Here is a 26,782-nt window from a genome sequence, read left to right on the forward strand (position 1 = left end):
ATGACCGCCTCCATTATTTCTGTAATTTAGATATGATATTAGAGATAACTGTAATATCAATTCTTTGAATACTGAATACTGAAGTCAAAACTCAATTTCTCAGATTAGCTTACAGCCAGGACACAAGCAAGTGACTAAATTATGCCAATCAGAACTTTGATCCAGGGGTGCCTGGGTGGATCAGTTGGTTGAGCATCCAACTTCGGTTCAGGTCATGATCTCGCAGTTCGTGAGTTTGAGCCCTGCATAGGGCTCTGTGCTGACAGCTCAGAGCCTGGAGCCTGCTTCAGATTCTGTCTCCCTCTCTTTCTGCACCTCCTCGCTTGTGCTCTGTCTCTCTCTGTCAAAAATAAATAAACATTTAAAAATAAAAAAATAATAAAAAAGAGAGTAGTCAGGGACACCTAAACCCCTCTCTCTATTTCTACCCCTAAATTCTGTTTAAAACAAGCAAGTCATGATATTTATATACCACAGCTGGCCACAGCAAAAGGCTTTCCAGCCAACCATACAAAATTGCTTTAGTGGTGCAGTTACATTTCAAAATTACAATTACAAAATTACATTAGTCATACAAAAATACATGTTCACTTTAAGGCAAAAAGTGAAACATATGATCACCTTAAATACTGAAAAACCGAATATCAATGCCAAAAGGAACCAGAGAGAATCCAAGCCCATTGGGTTTATATTTAGGGAAATTGAGTCTCAACGAGGCTAACTCCCTGACTAGAGTGACATAAACAGCGCTGAATAGAGAACAGAATCTTTGGGCTCCTGAAATCCGGTTTAAATTTGCCTCTTTTTATGTGTCACCACCTCCCTTCCTTTTCATCTCAGCAGCCCTGCAGTGGTTAATTTTCTCCCCCAGTCATTAATATCCACAACAAAAGTAAGAATACTAGAGAGTAAAAAGACATCCAGTATTAAAAGTCATCAGGGCTTGAAGGGAAGCTTTCTACATTAAAACAAATTTTCTTTTCAATTACAAATCTATCCGCAATAATTCAAATCAAAGTGCATAAATTAAAAGATGATATTCTACCTGATTATCCACTCAAACTTCCCAAAACTTTCACGTCTATCATTTAGGGGAATATCCATTCAGTTATTTTTATCCCAGAACTCAAATCATCAGTTCAGGTAATTTAGATCAAGCCTTATTTTAAATACACCATCCACTAGAATCACATAACTGTGGCATCTTTTTTATTGTTTAAAGTTTATTTATTTATTGTAGCAAGAGAGCAAGATGAGCGGGGGAGAGGGAGAGAGAACCCGAGCAGGCTCCACACTGCCAGCGAGGAGCCTGAGGCAGGGCTTGAACTCAGGAACCGTGAGATCATGACCTGAGCAGAAATCAAGAGTTGGAGGCTTAACTGACTGAGCCACCCTGGCGCCCTTAACTGTGGGATTTTTTAAAATGTTTCATTATAAACAGAAACTGAACCTAAATATTGAAAATAGATTATGTGAATTTTCTTAGAGTACTGACCTTTTTAGAAGTAGTGAAATAGTCATTCAATTCTCTGTATTTTGGAAAGTAAAGAGAAAATAGATGCACAACAATCCACCTACACCAGAATTTCTTTTGTATTTTGTTTATGTTGATTTGGCCAAATTCTCTTTTCTCTACATTTAATTCTGCTACCAGTGTTAACTCATTAAGTATTTTGGAGTAAGGAAGGTGTCACACAGGGACAGCACTCTCCATGAAACTTCCATATTTCTGATTTAGTGAACTACCTTGTAGTAATTCTTTTCCATTTTTCTCAGACTGACATAAATTTTGTTTATTCACTCAATTTGGAAAAAAAAAAATCTTTCTAGAAATCTTTCGGAAATTCAAGGCTTCAACATATGCTACCCATTTTCTGTCTTGAAGATGTAAGAATATAGCGGTTCAGGAGGGAAACGTCACTGCATTGCTTATTTACATGCCAAAAGCTACTTAAATTACATCATTACTTTATCTTCGTGGCATGGCAAATAAAGCTCATTAAAACTATTAATGGCTGATTTTCTTGGGCCATAGGAATTGCTTGATGTTATCTAACATACCAGTGCTCTATAAATAGTCTTTAAATTTATATTTCTACTGTTACTATTAAACTGTAGATTGACAGACGGAAAATTAGTTTTTCCAATACAGCATTACGACGCTATTAAAATTCCTATGACTAACACCATGTTAGAAACTCCTCATAGATTGTGAACTCTTTGCTATTCAATCTGATTGTTCAAATTCACAGATTCCTAAGCCAAACTAAAGTAAATCTTGGTTCCAATTATGCATAAAAAGACTCTTAGCATGCCAAATCAGCTAACCAGTTAACTCTGGCAGCCAGGAAAGCAGCCTGCTGTCTAGAAGTTTGCCGACTCCGTCTACAGCAAAGCCCAGCTCTGCCAGTAAGCTCGGGAGCTCCAAGACCTCACACAGGTGTTTGCTACCACCTCTCCACCTGTCTCACACCCATCCTTCTGCCCCGCCCCTTACCTTGACCCCGCCTCTGCGCTCAGCGAGACTTCCACGCCCCCCTTGCGTTCAGCCAATAGATGGTGACATTGGTGGGAGCGGGCCTTCCCTCCCAGCCAATGCAGGAGATCCTTGCTGTTCTGGTCCCGCCCCTGCCAAGAGCTCCTGCCGGAAGATGGCGGCGGCCGCGGAGTTGAAGCTGCTGGAGAAGTCCCTGGGACTGAGTAAAGGGAACAAATACAGCGCTCAGGGCGAGCGCCAGGTGAGAAACGGGGGCGGCGCGGAGGGGGAGAGGTGGACAGGAGCGGGGCTTGCTGAGCCCAGGTAGGACGGGGTGGCCGGCAGAGGCGGACAGAATGAGGAGGCGGCTTTCCTTCTCCCCACGTGTCTGCGCCGCAGGACCGGCTGGCGTCTCTCGGTCTCCCCCTGCGGCCCTGGCTCCTAGAGGGTGCAGGGGAACCTCCCCAGTTCGGGTTCAGCCTGAACGTTTTCTCCTGGGAAATTGTCGTCATCCCGTTCTGGGAAAGCGAGAAAGGGCCTCAAAGAGTCCAGTCTGGAGGCCCCGCGTTTGCATTCAGTGACAGCATTAACTAGAACACTACCTTTCATTCAGTGTCATTCAGCCACTCCAGAGAGCTAACAGGATGCCAGGTAGCGCTGTGCTGGAGCTGGGGAATGCAGCAGTGGTTGAGACGGACTCACTCCTTCCTCCTCCGGAAGCTTGGTTTTTTTCTAGGTGGACAAACTTTGCTGCTGTTTTAATTACAAGTGAAAAGTGCTACATTGAAGCGCAGATGTCTGAGAGAATACATAGTTGGTTTTGCTCCAATCTAGGAGATTCAAGGAAGATTTTTCTGTTTTTCAAGTTCAGTGTGCAGCGTGCAGAAAATGAAGGGGAAAGGTACTGGGTATGAAATTGACTGGGAAGGTATAAGGACTCCGATTTCTCAGGGCGTTGAAGAACGTTTGTGTTTCATAAACATCGTTGTTTGACGTGGATGGAATGTGTTAGAAAAGAGGAATGATTGTAAGCAGACAACTTTGGATAAATACATTTTTCGTCCCTTTGAGATTTTTTCCATGTGACGCTTTTCTTTTTGTGTTCCTCAGTTTGGTCCATGGTAAAAAGCAGTCCTTGTGTAGTTTTTATACATAAGTTAACCTGAAGCCTAGAAAAGTCATGGGACTTGCCTAAGATCAGCCCATTGATTGGTGGCAAAGTAGACATTGGAGACAAAAGGCCTGCTGTTGCGTTTTCCTCTGGCCTCTTGCTGATCCCTTCCCTTCGCCCACTATTCCCTAGTTCGGTTTCTGTTTTTTAGAGAACATTGCCAAGACGTGAGTCTTGGAGGCTTATCTAGTATGAGAAACAGTCTTTGGCAATTTAGGGCAGAATGGAATATATACTAAGTGGAGGAAAACGTTGAGGAATGTGAAAGGAGAAAGTTAATTTTAACTGTGAGATTGGATTTGTAAACTTCACAGAAAAGCTGCTATGGAAAGTGTGTAAGACCAAAATTATGAAAGATTGGGAAATTTGGAGCAAGAAGTAGACCAATATGAAAAGTGCTGCAATGCAAAGTAAGCCCAAAATTATAGTTTGAGGGCAATTGTGAGGGCTTTGGAGTTCAGAGTATGGTTTTTTACTTTATTTTAATTGAAACTTTTTTTTTTTGTCTTAGCAGAGGGTAGCTATTGAAAGTTTCTATTTGTGTGTTTGGGGAAAGGGTTGGGATTATATGAAAAGATTCAGTCATTTTGGGGGAAGACAGCTGACAGCAGTAAGCCAGCAATGATATGAAAAGTTGGAGTTCAGGAGCGAACAGTCGAGAAAGAATTCTTGACATGTCTTTGGTGCAAAAAGGGTGGTTTTATTAAAGCACAGGGACAGGACCCTTGGGCAGAAAGCTGCACTGGGGTTGTGAGGAGTGGCTAATTATATACTTTCAATTTGGGAGGGGGTTAGGGATAGCGTAAGTCTCTAAGGGGTTTGGAATCAAGGTTTCCAGGACCTGGAGGGGCTAGCTGTTGTTAGGAAAAGGTCATTTACTACTATCCAGTAAAACCTTCTGAGACCCTTCAGATGTATATCAGTGGGCCACATGCTTGGAAGATGATTGGTAACATGTATCTTTGAGGAGGGGTAGAGATAAAGAAAGTTTCCAAAGGAATTTTTTTGTGAGACTTACAGGTTCCTGGAGATTAGGCTAATGTTAAGCTTAGGTTGCCTTTTCCCCTTAGCACAGTATTAACATCAAGGCAGTTGAGTTTCTAGAGGAAGGTCACTCTGCCTTTCTCAAGGATTGTCAATGGATTGTAAGTTGTAAGAAGGTTTAATTTTTTTCTTCTGCCTTCATTCTCCACATCAAGCAATAAGGCATTCTCTGTAATATTACCAATTATACATTAGTCACCTGTCTGTGTACCACCTCCCCATCCATAGTTTCAATGTCTGCACTTTCAGTTCCCTATGGTTAGTCATGTCCAGAAATAGACACTATGTCAGAAGGTCGGGAGTAGCCTAGCACTATGTCACAATGCTGATGCTGTCCACCTCACTTCATCTAATTATATAGGCATTTTGTCATCTCGCATCATTGCAAGAAGGGTGAGTATAGTAGAATAGGATATTTAGAAAGAGAGAGAGACCACATTCACATACCTTTTGTTACATTATATTGTTATAATTGTTCTACTTTATTATTAGTTATTGCTGTTAATTTCTTCCTGTGCCTAATTTATAACTTCAACTTTGTCATAGGTATTTATGTATAGGAAAAAACATAGTATGCATAGATTTGGTACTATCCAAACCTATGGTTTCAGGCATCCACTGGGGGTCTTGGAACATCTTCCCCACAGATAAGAGGGGACTAGTATAATTAAAAATTGACAGGGCACCTGGGTGTCTCAGTCAGTTAAGCTTCCCACTTCAGCTCAGGTCATGATATCATGGTCCGTGGGTTCTGAGCCCCACATTAGGCTCTGTGCTGACAGCTCAGAGCCTGGAGTCTGCTTCAGATTCTGTGTCTCCCTCTCTTTCTACCCCTCCCCCCTTGCACTCTTGTCTCTGTCTCTCTCTTTCAAAAATAAATAAACATAAAAAAATTTGTTTTTGTTTTTTTTAATTGACAACAATCCAGGGGCACCTGGGTGGCTCAGTTGGTTAAGTGTCTGACTTAGGCTCAGGTCATGATCTCGTGGTTCATGGGGGATTGAACCCATGAATTCAAGCCCCACGTTGGGTGTAGAGATTATTTAAAGAAATTTTTTTAAAAAAATTGAAAACAATCCAAAGATCCAGCTTTGGGAGAATGGTTCATTAAATTATGGTACATCAGCACATTGGAATATTACTTATATAGCCACTGATGGTGATTACTTAGAAAACCATGGCCTTCTAAGAATAATATGAAAATAGCCTGTGCCCCATGATTGCAGCTATGCAAGATTTGTGTACTTCAGGCTGTATAAAGGAAAGAGAATGGACTTTACAAGTCAGTCTTACTTTATCCAAACCCTGACATTATCCACCTTGCCATTACAAAGCAGGTGACCCTGATTCTTTGTAAGATGATGATGAAATTACTTTCCAACTTAGAAGATGTAGTGATTAAATGAGAAGGTAACTGGGAATTTTTTGAGTTAGCATGGTGGGATTGTGGATAATATATTTTTACAAATAATCCTCTTTAGAATTAAATGTCATTTCCCCACACACAGTCATTGTTTGCAGGTTCTTTTTCTGGTTTTGTAATGTTTGTTTTTTAAATATAACATACATTCAGAAAAGTGAATAAATCTTGATGAGTTGCCACAAAGTGAACACAGGTAGGTAACAACACAGTCAAGGAATAGAACATTACCAGCAACCCCAGAGGTGCTGACAGCAAAAAGCCTGATGCAGGACTCGAACTCACAAACTGTGAGATCATAACCTGAGCCACAGTCAGATGTTTAACTGACTGAGCCACTCAGGTGCCCCTCCATGCATTTTTTTTTTTAAGGATATTATCAGTGATCTTAGAGGTAGAGGCTTCATTTGAGTATGAAGGCAAAAGTGAAATTTCAAGGAGCTAAGTAGTGAATGGGAAGTAGGTAAGGAAGTGGGAAACCAGAAAGTACCTTTTGTTACTTTAATTTTTAGGAGGTAACCTTTGAATTTGTATCTGATAATGTTAATCTCTCCATATACTTCACAGGGTCCTGTTGACCTAAATGTGAGCGTGAAAGTGTCCCACAAAGTGTAAATCACTTTACAAGTACAGATACTATTTAGTGACTGGAAAAAGCAGCCATCTTCCCAAGAAGATATTCTTGTTTGGTTTGTTTGGGTTGTTTAGATTGTATACTTTTTTTAATGTTTATTTACTTAGAGAGAGAGAGAGAGAGAGAGCGCGCATGTGTGTGTGTGAGCTCAAGACAGGCAGAGAGAGAATCCCAAGCAGGCTCTGCACTGTCAGCAAGGAGCCTGACACAGGGCTGGATCTCAGGAATCCTGAGATGACCTGACCTGAAATCAAGGGTTGGTCGCTTAACTGACTGAGGCACCCAGGTGCCCTTGTATACTTGTTTTTGGGTAATTGGTCAGTCTCCCCATCAGGTGATACTTTTTCTTTCTTTCTTTCTTTTTTAAGTTTATTTATTTTTGAGAGAGAAGGAGAGGAACAGGGGGAGAGAGAATCCCAAGCAGGTTCAAGAGTTAGATGTTCAACTGACTGAGCCACCCAAGCACCCCACCTCCCCATTTTCTTTTAAATTTCTCATAGGTCTTTGCTTGGTTGTACATCAAAAACATTTAAATTAATTAGCAATTTCTTATAAGCTGACCTTTTGTATTACTGTTCTAATAAGGGAAACAAAAACAGTATTATTTTTCAGATGATTACCTGAAGCCCAGACTATTATCATTGGCCCCAATTATATTTTAGAACGTTTTTAAAAATATAAGATATTGGCCAACAGTGACCTTACTCTAAATAATTCCAGAATTGATGGATATGCAATTCATAGCAACCAAGTCACCATCACAGTCCATACCTAGTTAATGAGATCGCTAATTATATTAAGATCACATATCACTAAAAGCAGCCTAGATCTCATTTGGTGGTTGTAACTACATCAGCATTAAGTGAGTGTTACTATAATTGTATCTTTTTGTTATTACAGAAGTCAGGTTTATTTAAGTATGTTCATCTTGCTAAAATAGGGTATTGGTAACCTTGATTGAAATTAATGCAGTATTATTAGGCTTTCCATTTTTTCCTCTTGTATAAGCACAGTTATAAATTATGTAGAAACATACTGATTTTTGCAATGTTACTACGAGTTTTACTCCAAACATCTGTTACCAAATTGTAAATAATAGAACAACTATTTTGCTGATTTTCATTTGTATATAATTTAGTACCTTAGAGTAGAATCCTAGATTGTCTTGAAAAACCAGTGAGGGATTTGATACGTAGAACTTAAAAACATGATGGTACTTGTTTTTTAAATTTATCTGAAGAATTTTTTTCTTTTTAAGATTCCCGTTCTTCAAACAAACAACGGTCCAAGTCTAACAGGACTGACTACTATAGCAGCCCATCTTGTCAAGCAGGCCAACAAAGAATATTTGCTTGGGAGCACCGCAGAAGAAAAAGCAGTAGTTCAGCAGTGGTTGGAGTACAGGGTAACTCGAGTGGATGGGCACTGCAGTAAAGACGATGTCCGCACTCTGTTGAAGGTATTGTGATTCGCTGTAAAGGCTAAAATAAATGCGTGAACTGTTAATAGCAGGAAGCTCTCTCTCCCCTGAGATTCCGTAGCTGAAGCTATGGGCCTTCTTGCTTCCTTTTGCCTCAGGGTAGTTTGTACCTGTTATTACCTGTGCTGGTAAGAGTCCACCAGCCCTCCGCCTTCAGATCTCAGCTCAGATACCCCTTCCTCAGAAATGTTCTCAGCCACCTCTCTCTCTCTAACAGATGTAGGTCCTTATTCTATGTCCTTTTTCTCATAACGTTCATCATAGTCAACAATTACTTGCATGATTTTTATTTAATGTCTTAATACTTATTTTCTCCATTCAGCAGTAAAGTACTTTGCAAGGGCAAGAAGGGAATCAGAATCTTTGGGAGTTACTAAAAAACACTGTTAGATTGATCTGAGAAAGCCCACATTTTTTCCCTTGAGACGTATTGTTTTAAGATTTGTATTTTCTTTCCAAAGAAGCTAGATCAGAATAAAAGAATCTATTGATATAAGGTATAAACTGAAGATGGCTCCAGAATCACCAATAATAAAAGACATTGTGGGGCACCTGGGTGGCTCAGTCAATTAAGCATCCAACTTCAGCTTAGGCCATGATCTCCTGGTTTGTAGGTTTGAGCCCCACATGAGATTTGCTACTGACAGCCCAGAGCCTGGAACCTGCTTCAGATTCTGTGTCTCCCTTTCTCTCTACCCCTCCCCCCCCAAAAAAAAAATAAACATTAAAAAATTTTTTTTAATTCCAAATGATATTTTTTATTAATTACATAAAAATAAAGCAGGTTAAAAAGTTTTTATAGAAGTTTAGAATTTGAAGGATCCTTAGAAATCATCCAGACAACCACATACCACTGCAGGAATCCCTTCTGTTTTCTAATTTTATTCCCATTATATAAATTGGTAGTGTAAGTTGTGTAAGAAGTTCTCATAGTACGAAAAGCTTTTCATTTATCACTCGGGGAAATGGTTTTAAACTATATTCTTGATAGATATCATCAAGAGAACTGGTAGATTTCAGGCCTTGTTTCTTTATAGGTGCTATCCTGATCAACTATTCATGCTTAATATCCACACTAACCCTTCCTGCTGGCCTCTGCCGTGCTCAGCAGCATTTCCAAAGGGAAGCAAGCATGTCTGTTCTCTCAGTGAATGTGAGATTTCAGGCAAATGTAACTATCTCTTGTAATTTCCCAGAAGAAAGGATAGTAATAGTACTTAATTCTGAAAGGTATGAACAGGATTTCACTGAATTGGGTTTATAAGTCCAAAGTTGTATTCAGAGATTTGGTATTAGGCACATGGAAGTAATTCCACCAAAACGGTGTATCTGGGATATATAAATAGTATTTGAAATTCCAATCCAGAGAATCTGACCAGAGATACTACCATTTTTGAAATGTAAAAGGGGATAGGTGACTTGGTTGTCCTTGCCCTGCCATAGTTTCCTAATCTGTACCTACAGTGATGTGTCAGATGCAGCTCTAAGGGCTTGTGATCCAGTGACCCATTAAGGGTAGGCTGTAAGAACACAGCCCCTGTCCTTACAGAACGCAGACTGGTAGGGAGACTAATGTATGTATAATGGACTGCAGTGTGATTTTTGGCCATATGAGCATAGATGAGAAAGTGTTGTCTTCTGTTTTGCTTTGCTTTTTGCTATTTCGTGATAGTGTTTTTATCTTAAAGACAGTAAATACTTATTAAAGAAATTTAGTAAATACAAATAAGGGAAAAAAATTTTAAGCATTTATAGTCCCACCAAGAGAGAACTGCTACTAACACTTTAGTTGTCAGATATTATTGAACTCCTTTTGTGCTCTTTCCATGCTTTTCCTTTCTGTATATACATGTGTGCATTTTATTTTAAAAGTGGGTAGCTATTGGACACTGTAACTTGTTTTTTTGTTGTTCATTGACAGTGAGTTCTGAATATCTTTCATGTCCCTAAATATTCATTTATACTACCTTTTTGATAACCTGTTAGTATTGCATCATATAGTTGTACCTGAATTTAAATGATTTTTAAAAATTTGCTTGTATGTATTCTTTGCCCAGTTTTATAATGGGCTATTTATCTTTGTATTACTTATTTTTAAAACTTTTGCTAATAGAATATTATGAAAGGGTTTACTTCTTACTCTCTATAGAGTTCCATTTCAGGCTAAAACCATGATTGTAAGTTTAAATGGCTCACAAATAAGGTAATACAGAATTTCAAAATGGCAGGCATTGCAAAACATTAACATTTGTTGAATCTAGAAAGAGGATATATAGCTGTTTATTATACCACTTTTTCAATATTATTAGGAAGTTTAAAACTAATTAGGAAAACAAAACTCAGAACTCTGTAGGGGGAAAATATCTGATAAAGTTTGGCAATGGCATGGGAAAGACTTTAAAACAAAGGAAATGAACATCAAACATTAGTTCTGTGACTATCTGAATATGTGAAATTCTGTAATGTGGTAGGGACAATTTGATTTATATCACTAATCAAAAATATTATTTAATTGTAGTTTTTTAGTCTAAAGGTGACAACCTTGAGAGTCTTTATAGCTAAAACATCCATATGAATTCTATTTTAAGGATATATACCCAAAATAATTCACAATGGGTCTTAAAGAGATATTTGTACACTCATGTCCATAGCAATATTATTGACAATAGCTGAGAGATGGAAATAATCCAAGGGTCCTTTGATGGATGAATCGATGAACAAAATTTGGTATATGTAAACAATGGAATATTATCAAGCCCCAAAAGGAAGAAAATTCTGACTCATGTAAGAGGTTATTATACTAAGTATAAGCTAGTCATAAAAAGACAAACTCTCTATGAGTTCACTTATATGCTGTATTGAAAGTAATCAGTGCATAGAAACAGAAAGAATGGTGGTTGCCAGGGTCTGGGGTGGGGGAGATGGGGAGTTGTTTAATAGGACAGAGTTTTATTTTATTTATTTATTTTTTTAATGAAATTTATTGTCAAATTTGTTTCCATACCACACCCAGTGCTCATCCCAACAGGTGCCCTTCTCAATGCCCAAAACCCACTTTCCCCTCCTTCCTACCCCCCATCAACCCTCAGTTTATTCTCAGTTTTTAAGAGTCTCTTATGGTTTGGCTTCCTCCCTCTCTTTTTTTTTTTTTTTTTTCCTTCCCTTCCCCCATGGTCTTCTGTTAAGTTTCTCAGGATCCACATAAGAGTGAAAACATAATGGTATCTGTCTTTCTCTGTGTGACTTATTTCATTTAGCATAACACTCTCCAGTTCCATCCACATTGCTACAAAAGGCCATATTTCATTCTTTCTCATTGCCAAGTAGTACTCCATTGTGTATAGAAATTTCAGTTTCTTTATCCATGCATCAGTTGATGGACATTTAGGCTGTTTCCATAATTTGGCTATTGTTGAAAGTGCTGCTATATAAACATTGGGGTACAAGTGTCCCTATGCATCAGGACTCCTGTATCCCTTGGGTAAATTCCTAGCAGTACTATTGCTGGGTCATAGGGTAGATCTATTTGTAATTTTTTGAGGAACCTCCACACTGTTTTCCAGAGCGGCTGCACCAGTTTGCATTCCCAACAGTGCAAGAGGGTTCCCGTTTCTCCACATCCTTGCCAGCATCTGTAGTCTCCTGATTTGCTCATTTTGGCCACTCTGACTGGCATGAGGTGATATCTGAGTGTGGTTTTGATTTGTATTTCCCTGATGAGAAGTGACGTTGAGCATCTTTTCATGTGCCTGTTGGCCATCTGGATGTCTCCTTTAGAAAAGTGTTTATTCATGTTTTCTGCCCATTTCTTCACAGGATTATTTGTTTTTCGGGTGTGGAGTTTGGTGAGTTCTTTATAGATTTTGGATACTAGCCCTTTGTCCGATATGTCATTTGCAAATATCTTTCCCCATTCCGTCGGTTGCCTTTAGTTGATTGTTTCCTTTGCAGTGCAGAAGCTTTTTATCTTTATGAGGTCCCAATAGTTCATTTTTGCTTTTAATTCCCTTGCCTTTGGAAATGTGTCAAGTAAGATATTGCTGCAGCTGAGGTCAGAAAGGTTTTTCTTCTGCGTTCTCCTCTAGGGTTCTGATGGTTTCCTGTCACAGTTAGGTCCTTTATCCATTTTGAGTTTATTTTTGTGAATGATGTAAGAAAGTGATCTAATTTCATTCTTCTGCATGTTGCTGTCCAGTTCTCCCAGCGCCATTTGTTAAAGAGGCTGCTTTTTCCATTGATGTTCTTTCCTGCTTTGTCAAAGATTAGTTGGCCATACTTTTGTGGGTCCAATTCTGGAGTCTCTATTCTATTCCATTGGTCTATGTGTCTGTTTTTGTATCAATACCATGCTATCTTGATGATTACAGCTTTGTAGTAGAGGCTAAAGTCTGGGATTGTGATGCCTCCCGCTTTGATCTTCTTCTTCAATAATACTTTGGCTATTTGGGGTCTTTTGTGGTTCCATACAAATTTTAGGATTGCTTGTTCTAGCTTCGAGAAGAATGCTGGTGCAATTTTGATTGGGATTGCATTGAATGTGTAGATAGCTTTGGGTAGTATTGACATTTTGACAATATTTATTCTTCCACTCCATGAGCAGGGAATGTCTTTCCATTTCTTTATATCTTCTTCAATTACCTTCATAAGCTTTCTACAGTTTTCAGCATACAGATCTTTTACATCTTTGGTTAGATTTATTCCTAGGTATTTTATGCTTCTTGGTGCAGTTGTGAATGGGATCAGTTTCTTTATTTGTCTTTCTGTTGCTTCATTGTTAGTGTATAAGAATGCAACTGATTTCTGTACATTGATTTTGTATCCTGCAACTTTGCTGAATTCATGTATCAGTTCTAACAGACTTTTGGTGGAGTCTATCGGATTTTCCATGTATAATATCACGTCATCTGCAAAAAGCAAAAGCTTGACTTCATCTTTGCCAATTTTATCTATTTGGGTCATCTCCCTTTTATCTATTTGGGTCATCTCCCTTTTCTTTTTGAGAAGCCCATCTAGAGGTTTATCAATTTTGTTTATTTTTTCAAAAAACCAACTCTTGGTTTCATTGATCTGCTCTACAGTTTTTTTAGATTCTATATTGTTTTATTTCTGCTCTGATCTTTATTTCTCTTCTTCTGCTGGGTCTGGGGTGTCTTTGCTGTTCTGCTTCTATTTCCTTTAGGTGTGCTATTAGATTTTCTTTTGAGGATTTTTCTTGTTTCTTGAGTTAGGCCTGGATTGCAATGTATTTTCCTCTCAGGACTGCCTTTGCTGCATCCCAAAGTGTTTGGATTGTTGTATTTTCATTTTCATTTGTTTCCATATATTTTTTAATTTCTTCTCTAATTGCCTGGTTGACCCATTCATTCTTTAGTAGGGTGTTCTTTAACCTCCATGCTTTTGGAGGTTTTCCAGACTTTTTCCTGTGGTTGATTTCAAGTTTCATAGCATTGTGGTCTGAAAGTGTGCATGCTATGATCTCAATTCTTTTACACTTCCTAAGGACTGTTTTGTGACCCAGTATGTTGTGATATATCTTGGAGAATGTTCCATGTGCACTCGAGAAGAAAGTATATTCTGTTGCCTTGGGATGCAGAGTTCTAAATATATCTGTCAATATAGGATGGAGTTTTAGTTCTGCAAGATGAAAAAATTCCAAAGATTGGTTACACAACAGTATGAATATTCCTGATATTTACACTTAAAAGTGGTTAAGGTGATAACATGATTCTACTGCAATTAAAACTTTTTAATATGCATATATAAAAAATACAGCAAGCCAGTAAATTATATAGTACTCTTAAGAGAAATTATTGAAGAGTTTTTTTTATATTTTGATGGAAAAAGTAAATCTAACATCATAATTTACAAAATGATCTCCCCAACCCTGGGGGGAAAAATGTGTGCCTTTGAAATGGACATAGATGGTGTTTTGAATAACATTTTTAATGTTTTTTTATTTCTTTAAAATAAGACTAATAACGTTTACCCTATTTTTTCAAAATGAGGTGATTGGTTTATGATCGGTTCTTTTGAATGAATCTGAGTCTATTAATGTCAGAAATTAAAAAATTAAAAGTCAGTGTTTTGTTTTCGAATAGTCTTCTAAATGTTCCAAATCTAATGATATGGTAGTTGACTTGATTATTATTGCTTTTTAGATTAATATCTTATTTGTTTTTTCTAGGATCTTAATTCGTATCTTGAAGATAAAGTCTACCTTACAGGATATAACTTTACCTTAGCAGATATCCTGTTGTACTATGGACTCCATCGCTTTATAGTGAGTATTTGAATAGTTGTTAGCTTTTTTCTCTGTAATGTTCAGAATGATTTTTTTATTTGTCTTGAATTTAAATCAAATTTGCATTTCACCTTTTCAAATAAAAATGAATTTTTTTATACAAAGTACCTTATGCACATATTCCTTCCACATAATCCATCAAATGCAGTAGCTTCCTGTTCCTTGACCTGTTTGCTTCCTGTTCTTGTCTCTGCTCCTGTTCGCAGCTACTTCTCTTGCCATTCCGTAGACTTGACTGTCATCATGGCCTGGACTAGCCCCCCATCATCACCCTCCCAACTCTCTAATTCCTTTTTTTTTTTTTTTTTTTAATGTTTATTTATTTTTGAGAGAGAGAGAGAGAGCACAAGCCGGGGAGGGGCAGAGAGAGAGGGAAACACAGAATCTGAAGTAGGCTTCAGACTCTGAGCTGTCAGCACAGAGCCCGATGCAGTGCTCGAACCCTTGAACTGTGGGATCATGACGTAAGCCAAAGTTGGATGCTTAACCAGCTGAGCCACCCAGGTGCCCCTCCTTCTAATTCTTAATTCCAGTACCACGTCTTCTGTACAACCTCTACTTCTTAGCTCTTAATCTCTTACTCATCCCGTCATTATCTGAAGCAACTGGATCCCTTCCCTTTTTCCAACCCTACGTACTTTTTCTCCATCCAACCTGGATCTCCTTTTGTGTAACTTCAAATACTCTTACTAGTGTCTTCAGCTTCTTTGCTCCACTGTACATTCACCACCCTTTCCCTGTAAATCCCCACCTCTTGGTCAGTTCTAATAAATGCTTCCATCCTGTGTCCTTGTCCAGGCTGAGGTCTGTGGGAGAAATCACAAAGCTACAGATTGGTGCCACTGTGAATTTATACTGTTCAGTTTCAGCCGGGCTCTCATCTGCATCAGCTCTTCATTCCTGCTAGGCATACTTCCAGACCCTTAGCGCTTTCCTTAACCCCTCCTTTTCCCCCCTCCTTTGTCTTCATTATCTCGGAGCCTTCCTCCCTCTTTCAGCCATAAGGTGGAGGCTATTGATTTGAATGCCCTCATCTTCCCCCATCTTCCAGCCCCCCTGCCCCGTCCCCATGCATGCATCCCTCTTGTCTCCCTTTTCTGCTCTCTTACTTGAACTCCCCCTCCTGCCCTATTTCTGGATCTTGTCAAATGTTACATCCTTTCTTCCTCATATCTGCCATTTTTCCCTTTATCTGGTCAATCTCTTTAAATTGTTTCCCATCCTAAATTTATTTACAATTATATGGAACTCACTGTGTTCTCTATTCTTCATAAGTGTTAACTCATTTAATCCTTATAACAGCCCTATCAGGTAGGTACTATTATTATTATCCCCATTTCACAGATGAAGTAAGAGAGGCATAGAGAGGTCACATGTCTTCTTTGAGATCACACTGTTAGTGGCAAAACCATGTCTGGAAACCAGGCAGTTTGGCTCCAGAATTTGGGCTTCCTTACGTCTATCTCCCCCTGAAACTTCCTCCCAACACCGATCTTCTTCCTTGTGGAAAAAAATAACCCATTTTCTGTATTCCGTGCCTCGTGCATCCAATTAATCAGGTTCTTTTGTTTCCACCTCCGGGATGCCTCTCACATACATCTTGCTGCGATCCTGGGTGATATTGCCCTAGTTCCAGAATTGATTATCTCCTGTCAGTGCTGTTGAAATGGCCTCCTGCCAGCAGTCTCCTCTCATACAGTCCATCTTCATTGCCACCCGAGCGATTTTTCTCATGAATGTGTCTTTCTTTCTCAAAATAATGAAGTAGCTCCTCACTGCCCGGACGGGAGCCCCTTCTTCATGTTGACCCTCTGGCCTCATTGCCATCATTCTCCCCACATGCCTCTCTCTCTCGGCCGTAACATACTCCCTGGTCTCTTGCCCTGCGCCCCCTCTGCTCAGGGCCCTCACTCTGCTCGTCTCATTTGCTGCCTGGGCCCAGCCCTTATCTTCCTCCCAGATTCGCTCACATTTCACCAAGGGTCACTCGGCTACAGCACTGATTTCCTGGTGAGGCCCCCTCAGGCTCCTGAAGCCTACTGAAGTGCTCTTTCCTCGGTTTCTCTTTGTGCCTCCCAGCCTCCCTCAGCTCTGGCTTGTTTCACTTTATACTGTAATTCTTCTTGGAAAATTTCTTTCAAATCGTAAACTGCTTGAGTCAGAGACTACGGCAATTCGTAACTATAACACCGCTGTCAGACATAATGCCTCCCAAGTGCGTACCGTCTACACTCCCCTCCACGAACACTGACGAATGTAATTAACATATTTCTCTGTATTTTTCAGTTTTATGTATATTTTCTCCTTGTACCTCAGATAAAGGAGACGGAACTAGTGGTACTACCCTCTTATTATACAGAAGGAAACTAGTGCTTTGTGCAAAGACCGCTTGGGTTTTGGAAGGGCCAAGACAAAGTCTGTCTTCTGCTGCAAGTGTCACAATGTGTGGGGATGCCCTTCGTATGCTGTCAAATACTATAATGTATGATAGTTTTTCTTCACGCCCTGCTCAAGCTCTAATTCCTCAGTTGATTTACTTGGCTTATTAAGCATTGTTCCTCTAAGATCCCTGAGGGATTGTGCTCAGTTCTGTAACATCGTCACGGTAACCGCCTAGGTACGGTCCTTCACTCAGCCTAATAGTCTGTGTTCTCACGACGATACTTAAACTGAGTTTATTGTATGTGCCCATTTTACTATCCTTGAGAGACATAAAAGAAGTATAAAGCTTGTTTTCAAGCAACTGTAGATCTCTTCAAAGAAATAAGACCATTTTATAGGAAGAGAATTATTGAATAAAGCAAAGGGCTAATTTCTGGTCAGAATATTATGTGAACAATTAAAGAGGCAGATGGAGTAAAGTAAAATGTAGAATCATCAAATTGTCAGAAAAATATCTGCAGGATTTGGGTGGCTTTAGCTATCTAAGGGAATTTTCATTGCTTCAGAAAGCTAATGATAAGTTTGAATATAAATAATTGCATTTAAGTAGGATGATCATAGGATTTCTCATCCAGAACAACACTTTGACAGTGAAAGGAGAGTTATTAATAATTATTAGTCATTACTGATACAACAAGAATAAAGTGGGACAGATGTTTCCTTATGTTTAGAAGAGGTAAGACTCCATTTCAGGCAAAATAAGGGGACTGAAGAAGGTCATGTCATATCATGTACACCTCGCAGCTCTTAGCAAATACATCGTACAACTAGATGCTTATTGAGATCGGTAGTACTTAGCAATCTCTTCCTCTTTGTGTTTCCTGTTTTAGGTTGTAAATCTTGAGAGTGCGATCTTTAGTTTTAAGCTTCAGTATGATTAAATCTAAAATTATCTTATTTGAATGCAAAGCCAGTGGAAGTAGAGCTGAAATTCTTTGATCACCCCAGCCTCCTTTTAGTCCGTTCCAGATTCAAAATATTTTAGTAGCTTTTTGAATGTAGAAGGGTGACATGGCACGGTTTACCTCATTTCCAAATGCAAAAGCCCACAAGCTAAAGATTGTTCTTATGGTATCTGTGTATCTTTATCCTGGTGGGAAACCTCCATCTTTCAACCAGGAGGCATCTGTGGCTTGACTCGAGGGAGAGTTCATAGCCAAGAGCGTGGCTACTTTCCAGAGAGGCACAAGAACAACATCCGTCTAACAACCACAACACTCTTGTTGACATTTTTTAAACATTTGAGTGTGACACTATTTCATTTTAAAGCTTAACACTAGGAGAAATGTAATCTAATCCTACGTGTGGCGCTATCTGCAGGTAGGGAAGGCCTGTCGGGCCTTCCCTAGGCCTGCCTCCTTGTAGTGTCGAGCTCTCACTGACAAAGAGCCATTTCTCCCATCTAATTTAAAAAAAAAAAAAAAAAAAAGACAGTAATGAAGTGTAACTCTTACAACCTGAGTATGTATTTACATTTTTCTCTCTTCTGGCTAATGCAGGTCACGTGGTAGGGAAAGGAAATACTCTGAGAAGGAGGGAGCTTGTATGGAATTTCTTTGCCAGCAGAGTGACCAAGGTCATAATTCTATAATGCAAAATATTCATAGCATGAGCTGCAAAGTTACTTAGGTGCTCCCAAGGGTGTTTGGTTTTCAAGCAGTTTAGAAGTATTTTGTCCAATGCAGCATGTTAAAATTAGGGTTACGTTAAGAATATTTAATGATCCATGCCTATTTATATTTTCCTGTTTCGGAATGTATACCTTCTTTACATGTAGTGACCTAGGATACTATGATGAAGGATATTATACTTCTCTTTTTCAAAACAAAAGTGAGTAGAATAATATGTACATCATGTAGCAAGGCATGCATTTGGCTTCATGAAATGAGTACATAACCAAAGCGTGTCTCTGACCCCGGTCCAAGTGCAGGCAGAGTACGTCAGAGAACAACTTCTCAAGGAACCCCTCACAGACTAAAACCTCTACTGTGATGGACTTGCACTGTGGTGTTAAATGACATCCCTGTTGAGTTAGGTGTAAATCTATCCATATGAGAAAAGGTGATTACTGGGCATTAAGTTCAGACAGAATCAATGTGCTGTTCAGTTTGGCTACCTGCTCGTATTCATCAGACAGTTTTTGTGCTTCATTTGCTTTGGCGGTATATATTTATCTTTGCCCTCATGCATTCCTTTGTTTTCATGTTATTAAATACTTTGTATGTAATCAACGCAGTGCCCTAAACAGCAGTCAGGGAACCTTCAAGTCCTCAAATAATCCCACAGTATTTTGTTTCAGTGTAAGCCCAACTTTAGTTGTGGCTAAGTTACTCTAATTATAAGATCTGGTCTATCGTAATTCCCTTTGAGGAATATTATGTTGTTCTCCCTTTGTTAAACTGCCGGTTAGTGTGGCTGTTTATTGTCATACCAGTGACTCATTGCTTTCCTAAAGTGATTTCACTAGTAGATAGCAGTCCCTGTGAGCAGACTGTTGCTCAAGATTATGAAAATCCTTTGTAGGGTTATCTGTTGCCTGACTATCAGATTGTTATCAATTAAATTACATTTGTTCTGAAGTCTGCAACACGAGTGGAGGTATGTCGTTCTTTTAGGAAAGAAAGGAAAAGTAAAAGAAATTGCTGTGGTGCTGTCCAGGAACACTAACCATAAAGATTGTCCCAGGGGTTGCATGGTGCCAGTCGGAAAGATAGCAAACCAGCCTTACAGCCTGATCTGGAATGGGTCACTTAAAGTGTTTCTCATGTGTCTTCATGGGAAATTAGTGTCTAAGAATATTATCTGTTTGGCTTTGAAGTTCAGGCTAGGTATAGAGAGCCAGTATAAATAAAAAGGAATGATTAGGTAGAAAGAGTCAAGCATTGTCACTGTAGACACAGTGGCATGTGGGCCAGTGAGAAGCAGGAAATGGTGACTGGAAAGTTGCATTGTGTTTCCTGTTGCAAGAAAGGAAAAGAAGCCAACTAGAAAGGGATGCTGTAAAACCAGTGTTGTAAGTGAAGTGGCCCAGGGGGTCCCATCTAAGAAGTTCTAAAAACCTGTAAGGTTACTTGGGGGGTGGGGTGAGATCTGTTTTGTGTTTGTTTATCGTGAGTTCAGAAATAGAACGTCTACCAAAAATGTAGAAGAGAGCTAACAAATCGATCAGTCATAATTTTCTCAGACTCAGGGGACAAACTCTACAGTTTAAAAGGAGGGTAAGTGGTAGCCTGAGCCTTTTGGAAAAGCTCTTGTATATTTCTGTCACTTGAGGTTTTTTGTTTTTTGAGAGAACGAGAGAACGTGCACTTGTGGGCAAGGGGCAGAGGGAGAGAATCTTAAGCAGGCTCCATGCCCAACGTGGAGCTGGATGCGGGGCTCGATCCCACAACCCTGGGATCATGATCTGAGCCGGAATCAAGAGTCAGACGCATAACCGATTGAGCCACCGAGGTACCCCACTGGCACAATTTTCTGAGGGAAAATGAACAGATTCACGTTCTCTGAAATAGATCCATCTTGTTGGAATAGATTGGAAATGTTAGAAGAAGGTTTAGAAGCTCTTGGAATAGAAATTATTTCATACCATCTGCTGATAATCTCTATACTGGAGACTCTAAACGTGAAAGTTTTAAGTTGGAGAATATTGGTTTTGCTGTGTGTTATATTTTATTGTTATTACTTTAAATAATAGTCTGAGTAGCGGCATTAGCCAGTCCTCCGTGATAGCAAATGCTGTTCTGAAATGTAAACAGTAAACAGACATTGCCCTTTTGACTTATGTTTGGAATCTGATTGAATAACTTGAACATAGATCATAGATCAAACAAGCACTTTATTGTTTGGAAATGCTTTCTTCTCAGTGTGTTTTAATTCATCCTGAAAAATAGCATCTCACACAGTGGCTGAGTGGAGACTTTTAAATGGAAGTTTTGAAAAGAGTAAATTGTAAGGAAGTGGTCAGATTTGAATCATATATTGCAGCAGCTAACACAAAATCGAGTTGGAGTGGAACTTGGTCTGTTTGCTTTAACTATTGGTAAAGAGGTTTGCTGAAGTTGATTTGGAGTTTACATACGTATGTATGTGTGAATGAATGAATGAATGAATGAATGAATGAATGAAGAAAATTCACCCCCCGTCTCCTGCTAGACTTGCAATTATGTTTAGTAGTGGTTGAGCTTTTTCAAAACCTTATATTTGGGGGCACTTGGGTGGCTCAGTCGGTTGAGTGTTGGGACTCTTGACTTTGGCTCAGGTCATCATGATCTCTAGCCCCACTTCAGGCTCTGCACTGACACCACAGCGCCTGCTTGGGATTCTCTCTCTTCCTCTCTCTCTGCCCCTCCCTTGCTCACGTGCTCTCTTTCTCAAAATAAATAAGTAGACATTTAAAAACTATATAAAAATAAAGTCTATGTAAAAATTTTTCTTTTAAATCTTACATTTTCTTTTGAAGTCACTGGTGAAGTTCACATATGGAAAGCATTTAGAAAAAGAACAAAACATTAGCTCTTTTACAAAATGTTTTTTACCTTTTGAAACATAAACTGATAATTCAGTTTATTCAGCAATGTTTATTTTCCTCCTGTTTATAGACCAGACAGTTAGGAATAAGATAATTCTTCACATGTGAAGCCATGAATTCTCTTGTAATAAAAAGTACCTTATATATATAGATGTGTATATATATATATGCACACACATATGTATACATGTATATGTTTATATATACATGCTATAGACTAATGATATTGTAAGTGAAACAGTTATAGTAACAGATTTCTGATAACTAGAGTCAACCTTACACTGCCTTAAACAAGATGAATATGTTTTCATCATTTGTGTAGCAACTTATATGTACGGACTTAAACCTGAAACTTAAATTTTTTATGTAGCAGAGGCAGAAGATTCTCACTGCTGATAATCTAAGTAAACTGAGCCAACAGAGATGGACTTTTGAGACTACCCAAGACAATGTTAAAAGATCAGATATTGATACAGTAGTATCCTCATGTCGAAGGTAAAAAAGGAAGGCAGGATGATTTGTATCGGTTTTGCTTTTTTAATTGCCTTCTAATAAATATAAAGTGGAAATAATGAGTTCAGTTAAACATCTGAGAGAATATTATGCGACTGCCTTTTAATTTTATCAACATTATTTTATATTCTGCAATAGAGTTTGCATACTAGAGTGATTTGTCCTCAGTTTTGTTGACCCAGGCAGAATATTTGCCTGTAGACACAAGTATATGCTAACTTCTGAACAGCCCCAGGACAGCTCTCTCACTAAAAGTGCCTTCCAGTAAGCAGACCTCTAATGGATTTGAACCACAGGAGGCTTTTTCCCTTGTGTAAAATGTTCTAGTCAGTTTTACAGACACTTGTAATATCTGAATAAATGTGGATTCAACAACAGCAAAAGGAGCCACACTATCGTAAACATGGGCCATGGCTGTTAGTTACTGGCCCACTGGCTCTCTCTTTACCTGACAACTCTCCTTGATTCTAGTTTAAGATTTGGCTTAGAGAAAAGTCGTTGAGTCACCTACTTTGGAATTTGAGCCCAGTGAAATGATAGGACCGACTGTTTTTATTACGTCTTTTTCTAAGGAGATCTCTGGGCATTCTTGTAGCTTGACAGGAAATTGTGTGACCTGCTGCACTCAATGGAGATAGAGTTCAGCTTTGTGACAAACTTAATTGAGAAGGTCTGTTCATCTGAGGCACATGCCACTGGAAATAGCCCTTCCTTGTATTAAGCAATAATCACTTGAAATTAAGTGGGTCATTGTCTTCCTGAGTACAGTTCTTCCTCAGAGTTAATGAAAAGGAAGTGATAGTCTCTCTCCCTCTCTCTCTCTCCCTCTCTCTCTCTCCCTCTCTCTCTGTGTGTGTGTATATATATACATATATATATGTATATATAGCATCTATATGTGTGTATATATGTATATATATATATATATATACACACACCAGCCATCTATTGATGTGCGTGTATATACACACATGTATTAGAGTTTACATAGTATTCTCTTGTTAAGCATGTTAGATCCTAATAAACCTTTCTTTTAGATTTGCTAAAAAAAAAAAAAAATATTGTGGAAAGAACCAAGGTCTTACCTTTTGGGAGCTATTCTCTAACTTTCTCCTGTCTTCCTTTCCAGTAAAGTTAAAAACAAACTCTTTCGGCCTCCAGATGCTGGGTTAATGTAAACTTTTCATTTGTTGAAAATTTGAGACTTCCTTAGAAAGCATATCTGGTGTTGAACTGAACATAAAAGCATTAAATAAATAGCTCTTCTAAGTGGCTGAAATTATTTAATCCTATCCAAATATATTGGCTTTTGAGAACTGGGGTTGTTTTTTTTCCCCCCAGTTTTTATCTTTTAGTCAAATGATATTGATAATTGTTCTTATGTAATGTCTGTGTTGTGTGTGTTTTTAATCTCTATTTAGGTTGACCTGACAGTTCAAGAAAAGGAAAAATATCTTAATGTGTCTCGCTGGTTTTGTCACATTCAGCATTACCCAGGGATCAGGCAACATCTGTCCACTGTTGTCTTCATCAAGAACAGACTATATACTAATTCCCACTAGAAGCGATCCATGACATACAGAAGCGTGGTCACAAATATTTTAAATGGAAAGTATATTCCGGACCAGAGGACTAACGTAAATTGATACGCAGTCATTCTTTGTTTGCTGAGGTTGATAGAATAAACTTATATCCGAATGTTTTCTGTCTTCTTTAGTTGAAATTTTGCAGCTTTTATATGTAAAAATTCAACTGTCAAAACTTTGAGTTGAGATCAAGTTATAAATTACTTTGTTTTTATAGATGAAACTTATTTTAGTATATAAACTTGCAAATCAGTGGCTTAATCTTAAGAGAAAAAGTAGTCCTTTCAGTGGCTGACATATTTGACTATTTATTGACCTCTCCCTCATATTTTAAAATTCATTTTCCGCTTATGGATATTTACAGTAATTTGTTTACTAAAAACTATAATAAATTGTGCCAAGGATACAGAAAGGGAAGACAGATGGATTTGTTTTCAAATATTTATGTGAGCCAGTAAATGTGGTTGAAAAACTCTTTTTTGTTTGTTTCTTTCTTTCCTGTAGCCAGTATTCATTGAGGTGAAACTAACTACTGAACTGCCCTGGAGGGAGCTGGAATAAGATACATTCATTGGAGTTAATGGTTCTTTTGTTGTGGTTGGGCTTATTGGAATAGGCAGTGGCTAAAGACAAGAAGGGAAATTCTTGCTATCCCACCAATTTTAGGCCTGACAACTAGTAGGTTTTTCTGAACTAAGAGCCAACTCAGGCTGCTGTTGAAGCGCTGTAAAGAACAAAGAGGCACATTATTAACAGATCTATACATTTTATAACTTACTTGCTGGGTAAATAATCAATTACTGAGATCTAAAGAACTTATATTTCTAAATAATAAGAAAAATAGAGCCTTTGAGCACTTACTGTTTAATACTGTTATTTTGGTGCTGATGCTGAATCTAAGCGGTATACAGTTCAAAGGTCAAGTGAAAAAAGAGATTTGGGAAATATATAGCCCTTTGGTTGAGTTCTTTTATCACTTACTAGCTTTATGACCCAAAGCAAATCAGTTAACCATATTTCCTTATCTATAAAAATAAAGATCACTCACTTACAAGGATTAAATGAGGTAATATATGTGGAAAAGCCTAACATAGAGCCCATGTCTATCAGTAAAATTTTCTCTTTTTGTTTGTAAGACACCCCCCCCACCCCGCGCCTCCATTTTTGTCCTTTATGTTACTAAGTCAGGTTTAAGAGGCCAACTGTGGTGAGTGCTTTGTAAAATAGGACAGTTTTTATAGGATTAAATCTCAAAATGTATTGCCCTTAGGAACATTTTTAATTTTATAATACAGCCTTTAAATTAGAAGCTATAAACTTGTATTTGCACACTGAGACTAGAGGGCTCAAGTCAATCTTGGGAGTTCGTATGTGTGCCATAGAGGCAGACCCAGTCTGTGACATTTCGTTCAAACCACCACCCCAGCTGGGTCTGCCACAAGTATCCCGTGTCATGTTTTACTGCTGCAAATTCCTCCTTCCCCCCAATACTTCTCTCTTCTGCCCCCGGAACTGCTGGGGGAAGTAAGCAGGACAGACAGGATAGCTGAGAGATGGCTACCTAGCTTTCCCATTCCAGGCATCTCCCTCGTTCCCTTCAGGGTTAGGTCAGTTGTAAGGAAGCGGCAGGAGGACCCCTGTCTACCTCTTTGCCGAATGCCCCCTCCTCCCACATCTACCTCTTGAGTCCTTGGTACCCTTACGTCTGCTAGTCAGTTCTTTATGTAGGTGCATGGCATTGCTTCCACAGGTGTTATCTGGTGCTGCTAGGTACCAGGACTTTCCGTCACTAACTTGGGTCTTAGAGGATGAGAGAATGGCAGAAATGTAAAAGACCTGGCTCCAGTAAGCAAAGGTCAGATGATGTTCTCAGCATCTAAAATAGAAACAATTCGGGGTGCCTGGGTGGCTCAGTCGGTTAAGCGGCCGACTTCAGCTCAGGTCATGATCTCGCGGTCTGTGAGTTCGAGCCCCGCGTCAGGCTCTGGGCTGATGGCTCAGAGCCTGGAGCCTGCTTCCGATTCTGTGTCTCCCTCTCTCTCTGACCCTCCCCCGTTCATGCTCTGTCTCTCTCTGTCTCAAAAATAAACGTTAAAAAAAAAATTAAAAAAAATAAAATAGAAACAATTCATTTCCGTGTAGAAATATTGCAGTGCCTCCTAGGTCATTTCTGTCAGGTACTTCTCTGCCAGAAATGCCCGTCCCATCTCACCTGATACTCTCTTCAGTATTCAACTATGTCTCATCCTCCTGAAAGTCAGGTCTATCCTGACTGACCCACCTCCCCATACCCCTGCTTCTGGCAGTTGACATTCTGGTACCATTAGGATTCTGTCTCTCTTCTGCCAGACTGTTAATTCCTTGGGAGCAGAGACTTCCCTTACATATCCATCCCTCAAAATAATGACTGGCACGCAACAACAGACGCTAGGCGTATGTTTGTTGAAAGACTATAGTATTATTTTAAGTCCATTTTGTACTGACCAAGAAAAGTCTGAGGGTGAGTTGCAATTAGGTACAGCTGTAAGTAGCAGAAAAACCAAGTAACGTCATGAAAGTGGTTTGTTTCCTCTCATGTGAAAGAATGCACACAGTCCACAGTTGGTATCAGGCAGGCAGCTGCCATCTTTCTGCTTCTCGGTACTCAACAGGTAGTTTCCTTTCTCTCAATTTACAGTTCAAGATGGCTACCAGAGCCCCAGACATCAGGGTCCATGATCAAGAACCAGAGAAGGGGGAAGAAAGGAAGGGCAAAAAGACGGTCTTCTCCCAACTGAATCAACTGAAGGACCTTTCCTGGAAGCTTTATTCAGCACTATCTGTTTACATGTCTGGCCATCTGAGCTGGGAAGAAGGCCGGGAACCTAGTTCTCTGTCCCACACATTGTCATCCAGAATAAAATTGGTGCTCTGACAAGAAGAAGGGGTGAAAAAGGATACTGGGCAGACAGCTAGTATCTGTCACAGGAAGTAGTGTTTAAATGGGGAAATACCTTCTGAGTGCCAAAGTGTAAAAGAAATTTTATTAGTAAATTGTTGACATTCCATGGATCATCAGTTTGCAAACAATTAGAATACAGTAAGTACTTTTCACTGACCACAATTTCCATGGTTCAGAAGCTATTTCAGAATTCTACAATACTCAAGAGTTACCAGGAGGGTCTATTAATGTACTTTTAATAATAAT

At 39.0% G+C, this 26,782-nt stretch overlaps 2 protein-coding genes across 4 annotated transcripts in view; both read left to right on the forward strand.

The window, feature by feature from the left end:
• The first annotated feature begins 2,556 nt into the window (after positions 1-2,556).
• Positions 2,557-26,532, forward strand: EEF1E1 (eukaryotic translation elongation factor 1 epsilon 1). 2 transcript variants are annotated; one of them, XM_042937948.1, is made up of 4 exons: positions 2,557-2,738; positions 8,004-8,204; positions 14,410-14,505; positions 26,273-26,532. In XM_042937948.1, the coding sequence occupies exons 1-4, from the start codon at positions 2,652-2,654 to the stop codon at positions 26,507-26,509; spliced, it is 621 nt and encodes a 206-aa protein (XP_042793882.1). In that variant the 5' UTR covers positions 2,557-2,651; the 3' UTR covers positions 26,510-26,532. The 2 variants fall into 2 exon arrangements, with proteins under 2 accessions (XP_042793882.1, XP_042793883.1); XM_042937949.1 differs by lacking the exon at positions 26,273-26,532 and adding an exon at positions 23,431-24,067.
• The window catches only part of BLOC1S5 (biogenesis of lysosomal organelles complex 1 subunit 5), a 68,326-nt gene continuing 55,975 nt past the window's right edge, over positions 14,432-26,782 (forward strand). For both annotated transcript variants that reach the window (XM_042937947.1, XM_042937946.1), the window contains exon 1: positions 14,432-14,505. The gene's annotated coding sequence lies outside the window, so the exon portion shown is untranslated. The remainder of the gene's footprint in view (positions 14,506-26,782) is intronic.

The sequence above is a fragment of the Panthera leo genome, chromosome B2, assembly GCF_018350215.1.
Source record: "Panthera leo isolate Ple1 chromosome B2, P.leo_Ple1_pat1.1, whole genome shotgun sequence".
NCBI lineage: Eukaryota > Metazoa > Chordata > Mammalia > Carnivora > Felidae > Panthera > Panthera leo.